The sequence below is a fragment of the Mus caroli genome, chromosome 6, assembly GCF_900094665.2.
Source record: "Mus caroli chromosome 6, CAROLI_EIJ_v1.1, whole genome shotgun sequence".
NCBI lineage: Eukaryota > Metazoa > Chordata > Mammalia > Rodentia > Muridae > Mus > Mus caroli.
Window position 1 is genome coordinate 17,591,119 of NC_034575.1, and position 17,691 is coordinate 17,608,809.

At 40.9% G+C, this 17,691-nt stretch overlaps 1 protein-coding gene across 1 annotated transcript in view; it reads right to left on the reverse strand.

Moving 5' to 3' along the window:
• Positions 1-316: 316 nt before the first annotated feature.
• Fam3c (family with sequence similarity 3 member C) overlaps positions 317-17,691 on the reverse strand; it is a 53,364-nt gene continuing 35,989 nt past the window's right edge. Inside the window, exons 7-11 of the mRNA XM_029478621.1 lie at positions 15,206-15,264; positions 14,043-14,180; positions 12,487-12,520; positions 3,112-3,238; positions 317-2,323 (exon numbers count right to left, since the gene is read on the reverse strand). Coding sequence (XP_029334481.1) covers positions 2,234-2,323; positions 3,112-3,238; positions 12,487-12,520; positions 14,043-14,180; positions 15,206-15,264 — 448 coding nt within the window. The 3' untranslated portion in view covers positions 317-2,233. The remainder of the gene's footprint in view (positions 2,324-3,111; positions 3,239-12,486; positions 12,521-14,042; positions 14,181-15,205; positions 15,265-17,691) is intronic.

Here is a 17,691-nt window from a genome sequence, read left to right on the forward strand (position 1 = left end):
ACCCGCTCAACAAGCATTTCCCCCTTCTCATATTGGCTGGAAACGATACCAAATGTATTTCCAGTGTAAACTCCTTTGCTCTTTGAGCACAGTACATTTCTCTTTTCTCTTAAAATGGACAGGGGAAGGTAGAGGGCTAACAGAACATACGGAACAATGAATTCACCATTAACCAAATGAAAATGAAGACTAGAAAGGTTCTCTTTGTCTCAGTTCCCAGGTATCTGCTTATGTCTCCTTCCTTCTGCTGTTCTAACAAAGCAGAAGTGCATCTGTCGACCCCCCACCACATCACTGCAACTACTACACGTCAGTGTTAAAGAGTTTTGATTTTAATAAAGAAAACTCGTTCTCAACATTAAGTGAGCATTGTTCCACTTCTAAGGCTGATGTGAACGTAAAACAGTTGATTATTGCTTCCAGAGTTAAGCCGGTATAACCAAGACAAGACAGAATCCAGGCCAAAAAAACCCTACTGCACCACAGCAGTTACAGAACCCGTCTTCTCCCTCCCAAAAGTTTATACAAATGGAAAAGCCATCTCTCAAAGGGTTAGCCTGTTATCAAGCAACTTTACTTCCATACACAGTCCAATATATCCAGGCGATATGATACTACTATGTTGAATGGCAAAAACTTAATTTTTACATGTTAAGATGTATCTCCCCCACCCCCCAAAAAAGGGGAGAATTTCAGGGGATGTTCTACAGGTATAGTGCTTTGTCAAATACAAAAATGAAAAATAAAAAATTCACAATGTCAAACCAAGAGTACTTATATTCAGTATTAAAAAAGAAAAATAACCCTGCAATGTTTATTTATTTTCCCATCCCTAGAACTGTATTTAAAAAAAAAAAAAAAAGGCTAAACCATACATGCTGGATGTGTTAGTACAGGAGCACCAGGACTCTACATTTAAAGTTTACAAAACTTCTCTGAGCACAGACGATTATTTATCTCCTTATGAACTACATTCAATGAGGAAAGAAACAGTAGCACAGGTCAGTAACAGTCAAGAAGGGGACACCTGGACGGCTTCTAGCTTTTAACAAAATAGCAAATACTGCTTTTAGATTTTTATACAAACCACCTAAATTTTAGGTTCAGATTTTACGTGTGGCCTCATCCCACAAAGGGCAGCATGAACATTTCATTTGTTTATGTTGCATTTGAAGTGATTCCATACATGAGGATTTAATGTACGTCACCTATACAATAGGCATGGAATGCCCTAAAAAAAACATTAATTGGGACTTTTCAAAGCTTCTGCTACACGTTTAGGCAACAGCTGCTATCACAAAGTTAGAAATAAATAACAGAATTTCTTGGTTTACAAATCAAGGCTATGATAGTCAAGTATTCCTGTTCTAAAATCATGTGGTCGATGAAAGCAGATAAATGCCTGTATTACTCTAAATGTACTGACCCAGTTGTCTTGAATGACCTGATTAGGTTGAGGAAGGGACTCGGCCTGGCCCCCCAGTTCTGTGGAATCCCACCCCTAGGCTCACTCTACACAGCTTACACAGAATCACAGAATTCACACCGCTAACACAGAATTGAGAAAATGAGCTCGGAATGACACCTACATTAATGTTCCTCTTCACTGTTATTAAAAAAAAAATAACAACAACAAAAAACTGTTGTGCTTTTCACAAATCTGATATAAATTTTCGTGTGAAACATTTTATTTCTGGATTTCTTTGGAAAGACAAAAATAAAGACTGTGAAAAGATACAACAGGAGTCGGACTGTAAGGTGACAGTACACAGACAACTAACCAAAAATCTCTTTCATTTAAAGGATACTGTCATAACATGCCAGATATTTATACAGAGACACATATACGAACAAAATCTCCTCCCTAAAAGCCACGTTATTCCATGATAGGGTTTCCCAGCAACCAGGATAAATATCAGCGTCCTGTACAACCTGCGTGGTTACCCCCTGAATATGCTTTTAGGATTAAAACACATTATTGCCATTGTCGTCTACACGTTGTACTTTCAGGGAAATGTGCTTACAAATAGTTCAGTGATTGGCTCAATGAAGACTATTTACAGAAAGGTAGCCATTTCTGTTAGCAATAAATAATCCTGGAATCGACAGAGACGGTCTTGCTCATGCACACCCTGGACGGCCACATGCTACTGAAATATGTACACAGAGCGGCTGCCTGACCGCTCTCCTGCAGAGTCAAAGTGCGTTCCTCCTCGCCTCTCGTTCCTTCCCGTCAGTCTTGCTTCTGGGGGATACATCCTTCCATCTCCACCACCTCAGGCCATCCCTCGTACTTGTTCGTTTCCTTATTATTCTTTATGTGCTAAGGGAACACAAGGACGATTCATAGCATTAAAACAAAAATGAGTGTGATCTGCTAACGTAGAGTAACTCAGCCCACCTGCCCTCGTTTCAGTGACGCACATGTCAACAAGGAGGTCACATAACACTTAAGACTCAAGATGTTAAATGGATGACCCTTGGGGACAAGGAGCTATGTGGCAAACCATCAAAAACAAAAAAACAAAACAAACAAAACAAAACAAACAAACAAAAAACCCACCAAAAAACAACCAAAAAACCTAAAAAAACAAAAAACCTACTTTTAAAGAATTGTCACGGGCAGTGGTGGCACACGCCTTTAATCCCAGCACTTGGAGGCAGAGACAGACAAATTTCTGAGTTCAAGGCCAGCCTGGTCTACAGAGTGAGTTCCAACACAGCCAGGGCTATACAGAGAAACTCTGTCTCAAAAAACCAAAACAAACAAAAAAGAATTGACAAAAAATATATTCTGTTTGAGACATTTACAGATTCAGTTGATTCTAGTATCAAAGTAGAACTGGAATCCTTAATAACCTGAGTTCTTTAAAAGGCCCAAGCATGAGAACGCATTGGTGTATAAGAAGGGAATAATTTTTTAAGTTATTGTGAAGCTTTTTTTAAGTCATCATTATTTTAATTACTTACTGAGAACTTATAAAAAAAAACTATCTGGACATATTCAGTAACAGCTTAGTCTAATTTTAGTCTAACTAGCATGAGAATATTGTATGAGACAGTCTCACTAGCTATTCTAGTCCCACAGTTAGGAACGCCCCAGACACTAACCTGTTCAAAGGGACTCTTTGTCTTAATGCCCTTCCCACCACAGAAGACCCAGTTATCTCGGAAACCAAGACTGGTGATCGAAGTGCTGCCCAGTTCAGCAATGAGCCGCCGTGCCTCATCCGTGAGCCTGCAAGAGAAGACGAAGCAAAAGATGTGGGGTATTGCGCTTTCTAAACACTTACCAAGCAAGAGAGCCACTGAATATGATGGTGAAAACATTTCAAACTACATCAAAGAATATTTTTTTAAAAAAAATGGATACAGAAAAAAATTTCTACAACATTCCTACTTGAGTTCCTTCGTGATGAAAGGCAAAGTCAGAAGTTAATGAGAGAGCACCAGCTGAACATCAGCATTGCCTAACGGCTGCTCTTCCCTTCGTTATTTCTAAGTGCATTCATCAGAAAGAGAGAGCCCGGCTCTGCTAATGGACGCCTACCCAAACTGCATCCAGGTCTTAAGCAACCAGTGTCCACGCAAACGGAGCAAAAGTGAACGCTGACAGATGCTAAAGGTTGTTCATCACTATCTTTTATTTAAAACAAATCTTGAGAAAAGGTCTAGAAGCTGCACTTTGGTTATTTAGTCAGAATGGCCATTAGAACCCACGGGAAAGCTAAACCTTTGCCCAGAAGGCAGTGACACGTTAGCCCCCAGTGAAGCCCTCAACTGATAGACACCATTAGAAACATCCATGTGGGGCTGTGGTTGTGATGGCTCAGTGGTTAAGAGCACTGACTATTCTATCAGCTGTCCTGAGTTCAATTCCCAGCAACCACATGGTGGCTCACAATCATCTGTAATGGGATCTGATGCCCTCTACTGGTGTGTCTGAAGACAGTGTACTCACATATATACGATAAATATTTTTTAAAAAAGAAAGAAACATCCACGTGGATCAGTGATTCCCTCTCCTGTCTCACAGAGAGCAGAACGGAAACAGATGAACACTAGCTGCAGAGCCAGAAACAGAAAACGAGGGCCAAGTACCTTGGTTATTTGACGTGAAGTCCTATAGCATGCGAACAAACAAAATCACTAGCACCACCCAACCCAACTTCCATAGATTAGATAGATCTGCCCTGCTAACACCAAGGCAAAGTGTTCCATCTGAAAACAGGACTATTGGAGAGGAAGGGGCTGATTCACGCCAGGAGTAGACCTGAGCTCTCTGCCTTAGTGGAAAAAACAAAATCAAAACCAAAAAAAAAAAAAAAAAAAAAAAAAAAAAAAAAAAAAAAAAAACTCCAAAAAACAAAACCCTCACCATCTTAAACTAACTTAAAATGAGGTGCTCTGCATTTAAAGAGGAGCTTTATGAAACATACTTGGATCACTCAGTGTCACAAATGATATAAAAAAAAATCCCATCCACGGGGTGGGGATGGTAGGGCAGCTTGAGTATGGTTGTTCCTAGCCTGGAGCAAGTTCACTAGAATCGTGAAAATAAACAGAAACCCAGGAAATCTGCAGCCTGTCAGAGCCGCTTCTGAACGATGCAGTGTGAACAAATGAACAGAAATGGAGTGTAATGTCTGTGTTCAAAAAGAGCCCATGAAAATAATAAATAAATAAATAAATAAATAAATAAATAAATGTTTAAAGGGGCTGAAAAAACAGCAGTGGTTAAGAGCTTGTGCAGCTCTTGCAAAGAACTCAACCTCAGTTCCCAGTTCCCAGCTCCCACAATGGGTGGCTCACAACCACCTGTAACCTCAGCTCTAGAGAATTCTGAAGCACTTGTAGCTCTAGGGGTTACTCTGAGGGCACCTGAATGCATATACACATGCACACACATTGACACGCATGTACGCGCACGCGCGCACACACACACACACACATGTATGCATACATGCACACACTACTTAAAAAAAAAAAAAAAGCCCACACAACACCTATTGTGTGGGTGTCTGCAACTTGCCACCTGAGCCTCTGTGAAGCCCTCAGGTTAGCTATTTTCTGGCTACTTTTTAAAGACTCCTTTGCCTCTGTCAGCACAACCAGATGAGCTGTGATGCTGGAAGGATAAAATGTATTGCAATGTGGAGGGCAGGCCGTAGACTCACAGCGCGCCAGCATGGCTACCTCCGCAGAGAGCCACAGGGCTCCATTTGTATTTCTTCCTCAGGAAAAGTTCAGTTTGCAATCTTGACAAATTAAAATAATAAATGTTGAATTCACAAACAACAGTAACATCAGCTCCCCAAACGATTGATTATCCAAATGCAAGTATGTTCCCCTATTCAAAAAACTAAAAAAGTAAAATCTCTCCTATCAAAGAGTTTATACAAGCGCTTGCATACACACACACACAAACATTGAAGAGACACTCAGTCATCTTTCTGCCATTTGAATTTTACTACTGAACATTACGATCCATGTGCAGAAAGCAAACCAACTTCACCAGAGAGCTAGAATCAAGTTGCATCCACTAACTCCTGCATATTCCACAGAACATTACAATGTTCTTGTGCGGAAAGCAATTAGCATAAAAGACCCGAGCCCCCTTAGAAAGTCCTGTCAGTAAGGCTGACATCGTTGGCATCCAGACACCTAGATCTGAGGTGAGCACCTACCCTTTGCAGAACTGTGCCTCTGGTGCACAGATGACATCATTTACACTGAACACCTATTGTGTGGGTGTCTGCAACTTGGCGATAGGTAACATAGAGGGTGGTCACGTGAGCAGCTTCCAATCGGAATGCAATGAGCAATAAACTCCCCGGGTGACAGCACTTATATGGGTTGTCTTCATTTAAGGCTGGATCATTTGAGCATGCCTAGTGTGACCCTGCTGGGAGAGATTCTTGTGGTGTGGAGAGATGGCTGAATGGGTATCTCTCTGAACTTGCTCTGACAGCACAGGACCTCATTTGAAATCCCCAGCAACCTCCTGAAAGGGCATGCATGGCTGCATGTCCCTGTAATACCAGCATGCCTCCCTCCTGAAAGGGCATGCATGTCCCTGTAATACCAGCACTGAGATGGCAGACAGACTGATGCCAAGAGCTCATCAGGCAGCCAACCTAGCTCAGCTAGTTAACTTTCAGCTCAGTAGGAAACCCTGTCTCAAGGCCGCAAGTCAGAAAACAGTACAAAAAGACCCAAAATACTGCTCTAATCTCCACATGAAGGCAGGTACTTCCGTGCATACACCACACAAATCCAGGCATGCACGCACATAGAGATTTTAAAAATTAAATCTAAAAGGACTATTGGAAACCTGGCCCTGGTTCCCTCCAACCTTTCACCCTGGATTCACACCCTTGCTGATAACTGTTGTCTCCCTTTTCCTGAAACAAATGGCCATGAGGCTCAAAACCCCAGTACCCGTGTCTATGTCCAACTATAAAAATCACTTCCCAGTGACTTGTAATGCTTTCTGATCTTCCTATGTAAAGTCTGTGAGCTATTTCCATGTTCCTTTTTTGTTCTATTCTAGTTTAAGCAAAGGGTAATTTCATATTTCAAAAGGAAGTTTAAATCAATGCAAAACAGCCCGAGTGAGAACACTAATATATACAGGTGTCAAAATGTAAAGCCCAGAATAATAAACACAGCATCAAATTTGGAGATATGAGCTTTTTGTTCTGAATGAGGAATTGAGAGCATGTTGTGTGTTCTTAGTACTTACTAATGGCATTACTAGCTGAGTTCTTCTAAAGTGATGCTGAGAGAGCTAAGGAGATGCTTGGTTGTTAAGTGTGTATGAGGTCCTGGGTTTAAGTCTCAGCACCTCCAGGAAAAGCCAGTGAGGCCACATACATCTGTATCCCTGGTGATCGGGAGAACAGAGGCTGCAAGATGATGCTGAAGCTTGCTGCTTGGTAGCCCAGCAGAGAATGATGAGTTCCAGACGCACTGCAGTAAGCAGGGAATAAGCAGAGAACAAGACACCTGATGCCCTCAGGAGCACACACACCTATACAACCTGTGTACTACACACACACACACACACACACACTTTTAAATTTTTATTTTGGGGGTCAGCAGGATTTCTCAAGACGATAAAAGCTTTAGACACCAACATGAAGATCTGAGTTCGGTCCCCAGAACAGATATGGTGGAAGTAAAGAATCAACTCTAGCAAACTGTTCTCTGACCTCCATATGCACACCATAGAATGCGTGTGCTTATTCACACATCCACCATAACTAAAGTATAATACATTTTCAAAGGTTTATCTTGAATCAATTATTTTAGAGAAGACTTCTTTTAAGATAGATAGAAAACTTTCCAATGCTACAGCAGGACTGAAGCAAACAAAGCAAGGGGGCCATGTTTTCCTAAAGACATCCTAATGTTGCATAGGGTCTCCTTGGAGCACCCATAGGGTCTCCTTGGAATGGGAACTGGTGTAGCCGGGCCCCAGATCTGAATAGGCTCAACTGACTCCATAATGGAAGTACCATCCAAGTTGCAACACTCAGCACACAGACAGTGCTACTTGCCAAAAATAAAACAGATACCTAATTTGTCAAAGCCCATAGTTCTGGGAAAGCCTTTAAATGTATAAACCTTGCTTTTTGGTTTCTGTAGCTCCCCTTCTGGATGATTGTTCTTATTAACTGAAGTATGTTAACCTAAAATGCATTTTGCCTCTGTGTGTGTGTGTGTGTGTGTGTGTGTGTGTGTGTTCTTAAAAACTCACCTCATGGATTAGAGAGATGGCACAGCAGTTAAGAGCACTGACTGCTCTTCCAGAGGTCCTGAGTTCAATTCCCAGCAACCACATGGTTGCTCAACCATCTGTAGTGGACATCTGATGTCGTCTCCTGATATGTCTAAAGACAGTGATAGAGTACCCACATATATGAAGTAAATATGGCCAGAGCAAGCTGGGACAGAGTGAGTGGGGCCAGGGGGGCAAGGAACTCACCCCGAGTAAGGCTCAAAGCTACACTGAAATCCTGAACACTGAGAGGATGGACCAGAGATGAAAGTCTGCATCAGGACCCACTCTTACTGGGAGAGGAGGTATATCCAGCAGGCCTACACCTTCCAGCCGAATCAAGCCTCCAAAGCACGAAAAGAAAAGAGAGAGCTGATTTTCTGGAATCAATTCCGCTTAGTAGGGAAGAATAAGCTAAGAAATATAAATAACAGGAATTATGGAAGAAAACAGTCACATTCCTGTAGAGTCTAAAGGCCAAACACTAGAAGATGGGGAGAGGGGAGCATCAAAACCAGAGATGAAAGACAGTTGTTCCCCAGAAATTCTTCTGAGAATGTAGTTCTTTAAAAGCAAGCAAATGTGGGCCTAGGAGATGGCTCAGTTGGTCAAGACACTTGCCAGCAAACTTAGTGACTTGGGTTTGATCCCTGGGTACTCATGGTGATGGAGAACAGATCCTAAAAGCTGACTTCTGACCTCCACACATGTGACATATACCACCACACCCCCACCAACAAACAAACAAACTAACTAACTAACTAAATAAATGGAAAACAAGCAAGCAAACAACTAAAACTAATAATTTTCACTCTATAATAACCAGGGAGACGACATCAGATGCCCATTACAGATGGTTGAGCAACCATGTGGTTGCTGGGAATTGAACTCAGGACCTCTGAGTCTAAATTTCTGCTGTCATAGCAAGGTACTTAACTGAAAACAGGAAAGCTTTTGAAGTATAAGGCAAACCGCATTACTGAGGACAAAGCTTTTAGCAATATTATATGAAAACCTTCCATGTCAGAATGAAACAGAACTCAAAACCACTAAAGAATTTCTGCTATAAAGACAGAAAGAGCAATAAAGTATAATGAAGGAACCCTGATTTACAAAATGAGTACCAGGATCAAGTCTGATCAAGACCCAGGAGGCAAGCACAGTTTGCGCCACAGAAAAAGGAAACAGTAACTCAACAAAGTCCTGGTATGCAATTTAAAGTCAATTTAAGCTTCTGGATATAGACACATCCCAAACACAATTTGTTACATTGTTATAACCATTGTTGTAGCCAATTGTTAGAAACCACTGGTACACTCTTAAGGAAGAGTCAATTGTTTTAGAAACTAAAAATGGAGATCCTAAGCTGTTACAAGTTTAGTACTCTAGGGGTTTCTTTTTCTATAAATAATGTATTTTATTTTTAAAAAGTAACTTTTGTTATTCTTTAATTGTTGCTGCTGCTGGTGGTGTGTTTGTGTGTGTGTGGGTGTGTGTGTGTGTATGTATGTATGTATGTATGTGTTCCAAAATAAATACAACATGGCTTCCATGGCTCAGGTTTATTGCAGAAGATAAGGCCGAAAGATTATAAGTGCCAGAGGAAAAGGAAGTTTGCCATGAGATTTTTTTTCTTTTCTCCAAAAATGTCAGTAGCTGCAGGCAGGAAGTCTCACCAAGCATGCCTAAACATGTCCTGAACAAGGGTCATACCAATGAGCATGCTAACATGGCGGGGAGGGGGCTCTCACGAGGCCTCCACCATGACCGACAACTACAGGTAACTACGAAATGCTGAGAAAGTCTTCCCTAGGGAAGGGTACACCAATTGATGACCTAAATTTTGCTTTGTTTTTAAGGCAAACAGGGCCAAGGAGATGAAGGCTCAGTAGTAGCATGCTTGCTAGGCAAACAAGAGGACTCGAGTTTGATTCTAACAGCACACTTAAAAGCCAGACGTGACAGTGTTCACCTATGATACAAATTCCAGTTCCTAACAAAAATCTAGACTGGAAGACCACAACAGCCCCTGTAAGAATAACAATGAAGGGGGACAAGCAAGGGGGAGCAGCTGGAAGGGCGCAGGCATGAGTCAAGCCAAGTTTAATGACATCTCTGAAACTTGAGCTACATGGCAGCAGATCAGGGTACTGAAATGAGTTTCCTCTATGAATTTCAAGCTAGCATCTGATAGCCCCAGAAAATAGCTGCTGCGAGTAAAATAACTAAGGTGCAGCGGGACAGCATGCCTACTGGGGGACACTGGCAGCTGTCTGCAAAGTCATCCCCGCAATGGATTAACAGAAGAATTCTGTGAGGAACCAGGTCTCTAGTTTGGCGGCACACTGCCCTTGGTAAACATTTTTATCAAGGGCTTAAATTTAGACACACGAATGACTTTGGAGCCAGTACAAAGCCTGGATTGTGGAGCCCTCTTAGGATACACGTCAGACTCAAGACCAAGCAGGCCCAATCAGTACAATCAAATTGAACAGGAATAAATGAATATAAAGTTCTTCATTTACATAAAACAAAATCAAGTGCTGAATGGAGGGAAAAATCTGACATCAAAGGAAAAGATCTGACGACTTAACAAATCTAACTTGACCAAAAATTCATGAGCCAAAAATGTGATTTGATTGCTTAGAGAGAACTAATATAATTCCAGTCTACATGAATATTCAAAGAAATGTAATCTCCTGAAACAGGGCAAGTTAGCGTCTCCGTTATAGCCAGTCCTGGCCAGACCACATCTGGAACATTGTGCTTAATTTGAGACACTCATTTTAAGAGAGACAATAATGAACCAAAGGATGCCCAGGAAACACAGCCAGGAAAGGAAATGAAGAAGAAACACAATATGATAAGAGGTTAAAAGAGCTATGTGTACTGAGCCTAGAAACCTAAAAGGCAAAAGTCAATTAGTTTCAAATGCTTCGGTATTGGGTTGCGAGGGAACACGTCTATTGTCTTGCCGTTCTACTTATCCAAAATAAGGAATGCTGAACAGAATATAGAGACCACCCTGAGAAGACAGCATCTCTTTACAGTCTCCACAGCTTCTTAGGGACGTGAGTGCTGGCCTCCAGCAGGTGGGAAGGACCAGGGCTGAGAGGACTTGCTCAGGCTGGCTAACTGCTTCTGGAGGACTTCAGGACACCCACAATGCAACCATCTCAAGACTACATCAGTATCTCATCAGAGTTCTGATTCTCATTAGGCTTAGTAATAAAAGCATGAAAAAAGGAAGACTGTGTGTGTCTAGACAAAAAAGTGAGTCTTTACGCTAAAAAAAATGACACTATACACATAATACTCTAGACTCTAGCCAAACCAACACACAAGTCACTTTTTCTAATGAAGAAGGCTTAATGAGACTCTGTATGCTATTTATTTTACTGTGTAAAATCAGCTGAACCTGCCAGTTACATTAAGTCTCACTTTATAGATTTAACATTAATCATCAGTTGAACCAGTTTAAAAATATACAATGTCAGTGTTGTCCATAGAAGTGTTTTAAAAGACTATATCAGAGAGGAATAAAGCACATTCATTTTTACAAAACAGTCATAAAGCAGCTGAAATGGTGTCTTTGAGACAAACAGAAAGAAAGAGGCTAACTGAAGAGAACCAGAAACAAACCTACACCATCTTAGGACACACAGAGCTGTAAAGCTCTGGAAATTACAAATGGGTTTTGAAAATACAGGAAAAGAATAAAATCTCTGCAAGACAGAATATACTAAATTATCTAATTTGGGAATGGAAACGTCCTTCTTGAGTTTAAGGGTCAGAGAAACTAAAAGGAAAAGCCTACAGGCACCACTACATACAAGCTCCTACTGTCAAAGGCAAAGGCACCTTAAGTTGACTTTAAAATTAAAAGCTGATTGTCTACAAAAATTGTATTTTTAACAAGAGAACTGGTTAATACCTTAATATATAAGGAACTTATATTAATTATTAATTAATATGGGTCAGCTTAAGTGGTCATATTTTATAAAAGAAAATGCAAAACAAAAAGAAAAAATCTATCTAGTGAGCACACACGTAAGTCTAGTCTCACAAAAATGAAATAAGTCATTAAAAAAATCAACAAAAACATAAAATCCATCTAGAATTGGAAACTAAAAGAATGCACACATTCTTTAACTCAAAAATCTCAATTTTTAAGGAAAAACAAGTTATTGAGCTTTTAAGATTATAAAATCATAACATACATTTTAAAACTCGTATGAACAACCAAAAGGAATACTTAATGTGGGAAAATATATACCAAAATGAGGAAAATGTGCATTAAGTCATCTGACATGGAAAGAAACTACAGTGTTTGCACACACTGTCCCTGGGCGATGGCATGTGGGAACGTGTTTCCTCATTGTGCTTTTCTACGCTTTCCAGATGTCCCAGGATACACAATACAAGAACACAAGCTACAAAACCGTCATCATCTGCTACACTCCATAAGAAATATATCATTTCCTGGGCTGGAGAAGATGATGGCTCAGTGGGTAAGACAGCTAACTCTTTTTACAAGGGACCCAAATTAGATTCACAGCATTCCTGCATGTCAGGTGACTCACGATTACCTGTAACTCCAGCTTCAGAACCCTCACAGACACCAGCACTCACACGTTCAGGTGTACACACACTCGCGTACACACACACACACACACACACACACACACTCCTCACATCTGCACCCTTGACCGTTAATTCCATTTTCAGAAATTAACCCTAAAGGTTATAAACAAAGGTCCAAAAGAGGAAAAAAAATATGCAAAAGAAAGTTATCACCGGGGCTGGTGAGATGGCTCAGNCTCTCTCTCTCTCTCTCTCTCTCTCTCTCTCTCTCTCTCTCTCTCTCTCTCTCTCTCTTTCCAACAGCAAGGATTCCAAACATTTTTCTCTAATTGATTGCATTTTATAATAAGAGCATTTTTAATGCAGAAACATAAATGCCAACAAGTCATTCCCATTGACATGAAAAGATGACACTAAACTGCTATTATTTCTGAACCAGGAAGAGTTTTTGGCAGCAAATCGGCTTCAGTGATGGGCTAAGAGAGCAGTACCGGATCTCTGTTTACACGCCTGGTTTCAACAGCTTCACGGAAGAGTTTCTGTGTTATAAATTATACTAAGCGCAATTATGCCCTCAGAATTTAAAACTGATGGGAACAGTGTAATTTAATATAGCTCTGACAGCTATGAAACATTTTCTAAAGCTTAAATAAATAACACACAGCAGCTTATTAAGAGCTGAAGAAATATCAGACACATCAGCTGGTCTTAAAACTGAACCTAAATAGCGACGGCCTGAGAGCTACCAGCTTATGGGGCACATGTAAATAGACCAGGCAACTAAAAGGTAAGCCTGCCTTCCTTGAAGATAAAGGAACCCTGCGGCCTTGAATGATGGCTCAAAGCTTAGGTAGGAGTGCTCGCTGCTCTTCCAGAGGACTTGAATTTGGTTCTCAGCTCCCACATCAGGCAGGTCACAACGCCTGTAACTCATGCTGTAAGAACCTGATGTCGCTGGCCTCCTCAGGCACCTGCATCCTTATACGTATATATCTACATGCAGCCGCACACCTACACATAACTACAATAATAAAAATAATGCATTTTCTAAAGAAGTCCCTCCCTTTGGGGTAACATGCTTTGGGGAGTCAGTGCTTGTTATGCATGATAGTGACCTTGTCCTGTCCCTAGGACTCCCAAACACAGAAGGAGTAAATATCTGTGGTTTGTTCTGAGTCCTGTAAACTGCAAAGAAAAGTTTATGCCCTCTCTCAAATATTTACTATGTAATTGCAGAGTCCAGTTATATGTGCGTATGTGTGTGTATGTGTGTGTGTATGTGTGTATAAATAGTTAACAGGATGAATTAATGGGAGTATTGCTTTTCTAGAACCTGAATGTGTGTGTGTGTGTGTGTGTGTTGTGTATAAATAATAGTTAATAGGATGAATTAATGGGAGTATTGCTTTTCTAGAACCTGAGTTTACCTTATCTACTGAAGGCTCCCACTTTTGACTAATTTTTGAGATTCAAAAACCATACACAAGCCAAACTGTGTGAACTGGTTATACTGGTCCTCCGATATGTCTAACTTCAGGGAGCAATCTAAACAAACTCAGAGCTTTGAGTCAGGTGTCCTGTCCAACAAGGGCTGATGTCCTCCAAATCTCACTCTCATACAACGTCCCTGCAATAACCAATCTGCATGCAATGTATTAAATATGAGTGGACACACAGTGAGGCCCGAGGGAGGGAAATGGGAACAGTTCTCTCTCAGATGGTTCAGTGAGAGCCGCGGGGACACAGTGTAAGCTGCACGTACCTCCTCCCCACATGTCAAAAAATCTGGTGTCTATCACTTCCCCTGTTTTCCCTGAAAGAGACAAAACACATATGAAAGCACACAACTGAAATATAAGTGTAGAAATTTTAAAAAATAGTGTTACCCAACAAATGGCATGAACTCACTGACAGAAGGAACTGCTCATAGACTTTATAATCTGAACCATACACATAGATGTGCATCATTGGTCTCAGGTCAGTTCTATGTTACACTTCAGTTTCATGTGGGGCCATCATCCTGGGCTAATCACCTCCTACATACAAGCTCTATCCACAGCAAAGAAGTTAGCTACCAAAACAACAATCTATATTAAAGTTATTTTAAAACAAAATTTACACTTATTTTACATTTAAGATCAATGATGGCGAGACATTAAGGTGTTAGCTTAGCACACAGTCCTATAGTTGTCTTTATGAATAAAGCAAACAGCTTTTCTCTGTGGTGGGTTGGATAAACTGCTGGCTACCCTACTCATCAGACAGTTAAAGGAATATATGCCTGAACAGTGGCCAGCTACATGGGTATCACTTTGCGCCCATGGGCTGGATGCTTAAGATTTACTTTCGTAACATTCGCTATGTTCAGGATTCAGCGGACTTGTCTACACCAATGAACCTCTGAGGAGAATGTGGACAGGATTGGAAACTTACAACACATTACACCTTTATTGCTCCCTATACTTATACAATCCACCATCCTTTGTCATTTTACAAGCCCTTATGTCTTCCTATTTTCATACTAAATAAGAGTTCTGAAAGGCACAGCAACGTGGCACCCATTTAGTACTAGATTAGTAGTTTGCAATTTCATAAGAAGCTTGCTACACAATGCAAACAGCTGCAACGTGCCCAAAAAGACACGCTACCGATCAGTAGATTCCAAGTGTCCATCTGCAGTGGTTTGCACAAGAGGGCACCCTTGTCGGTAAGGTTTCAGAGTTGAGTGGTGCCTGCCATTCTGATCCCAAGAATAAATTTTAGTGTAGGATATATATATATATATTTCCCACACTATATCCCTTCATTATACTGATAAAGTACAATAATTATTCTTACCATTTACCAAGGCAATATTTATTCCTCTTCCGACATTATTCTTCACACCGCTCATCAAACTAAGGGGAGAGAAGACAAGACAAACATTAGAGTCAGACAGCATATGTAAACATGTCAGAGAAATAAAATGCAAAAAGGTATTATTATACACATACCAAATACTCAACTCGACAAACGGGGAAAAAAAAAAAACATTTAACATCAAAGACAGCCTGCTGAGTCAACTCTAATGTCAACTCAAATAATACTTCATAAAATTAAAACTACGCATAAAGGTACAATAGTGCCAGAGAGTTGGTTCAGTGGTTGCAAACATGTATGACTTATACAGAGGACCAGCACCCAGTCAGGAGGCCCACAACCTCCAGTAACTCCACCTCCAGGGGGATTGTAGGCCTCTGGCCTCTGCTGACACATGCACTTTTGTGCACATACCCAGACACACGCAAAGGAAAACAAAGTAATTTTAAAATAATTTTGATTGAAATGCCACGCTGTTGCCACTCTGTGCAGTGCCATCTGAGGCATTCTTCAAGCCCGCCCCAGGACACGATCTCTCAACCATTCTCAAAATGCCAAAGGACAGACCCTTTCTTCTGCACCTTCTGTAGGCTCACTGTGACTGTGACACGGTGACATGAAATGGAGTCCTATGCTATACAAGCACTTTAAAAGCCAAAGCAAGGAGTAGTGGAGCACTGTTGTACCCAGGCCACCCCACCGTGAACATTTTCCTAGTCCTTATCAATGCAAACCTTCTCTGCACTGAGAAGGAATGCTGTACCTACGAATTACACCTCATCATGGCTGCACGTGGGCTGCCTGAGATAACCAGAGATAAATGCTCTGCACCTTCGGGCTGTCAACAATGCCAGGTGACCCCGTGAGACGCACGGCACAGTGGCATATTGACTTGCTAACAGTTTATTTTATGGGATACAAAACCAAAGTTTGTAGGTCATGTTAAAAGAATTCCAGGTATTAGCGATTTCCTCAGCAGTGTATTGCAAGAGGAGGTGCTGTGCAGGCATGTGAATATTAGATAGAATGTGTAGCACATAATTTTGCAAGTCTCTAATGCTTTATTATGCATTCCACATAGTCAACTGGTTTCCACAGAAGGTGTCAGTGCCTTCCACAGAACTCATATCTGGAACTGAACTATAGTTGCAGGGAATTAATTCTAATACGTGAGTGGCATGTTTGTTTATGTAAATGAGTACGACAAAGTATGGAAAAAGAAAACGAATGTTAAGCGTCGTGCATCTGATGCTGAGAAGGGCTCCGTGCCAGCCAGTGCCAGCTGCAAACTTCAAACATGCAAGCATAGTGCCATGAACATACATCTAGGTCTCATTTACCTAAGAAACACTAGACCTTAATTCCAAAACCTTCCTGCTAAGGGACAGACAGTATCACTATAAGTCTCTCCAAAAAGATACACTCAAAAACAGCGAGTAAATCTAAAAACCTTCTTAAAATGTTTTTATTGTCATATATAATATCCATGGGTTTCACTAATTTAAATAATTCTGCGTGTGTTTAGAAAGTATTTTTTTAGTCATATAGCCCATAACCCTCCCTCATCCCGTGTTGCCGTGTCACGCCTCCCCCAGCCACACCTGCTGACCTCGTCCCAACTAAGCCCCTCCAATAGAACTTTAAAAAATGATCATGAAACTCAAAGTAAAGCTATCTGAAAACAGAAAAAATAATGCTAAAATGATAGCAAGTACAGTGAATGTAAGTAGTTCAAACACACCAAATGAAGACGGAATGCGAACCATCAGCTATTACAGAGCCACGCTATTTAACAGCAATGATGCCGACAGTAAGTTCATCTGAAACAAAGATGCAGGTAACGGAACATAAACGGGTGAGAAGGACATACGCAAACAACCAAGCAAGGAAAAATAACCATCAATCAATTTTCAAAACGAACAAAATGGACATTTCCCTATGGTGAATTTTAAAGATGCAAGACATTATCAACAATTAGAGCGATGCACATCAAGGCCTCCATGAGAGACACCTTCACTCCTACTAGATACTGTAGTCTCTGGGCATACGGAGGACCCAGGACTTCACACTCGGCTGGTACAAAGGTCAAATGGGGTCACTTTGGAAAACAATCTGACAGTTCCTTTATAAGCCAGACAGCTATCTGAAAGTCACGGCCATACAAGCACAGAGAGTGGAAACACAGCCACAGAAAACCTGCATGGAAAATGGTTCAGGAACACTGTTCTTACTAGTCAGGACGGGGAAATAATCCATACACCTATCAACCTGATAAAGGGCTATACAAATGAGCCATATCTATAATGGAAAATCATTCAGTTGTGAAAAGAATTAACTAGTACGAGCTACAAGGTGGATGAACCTTGAAAGCATTATACCAAGTGAAGAAGCCAGTTACCGAAGATGACACAGCTATGGAAAACATCAAAACCAAGCTTATCTACAGAGACAGAAGCAAACAAGGT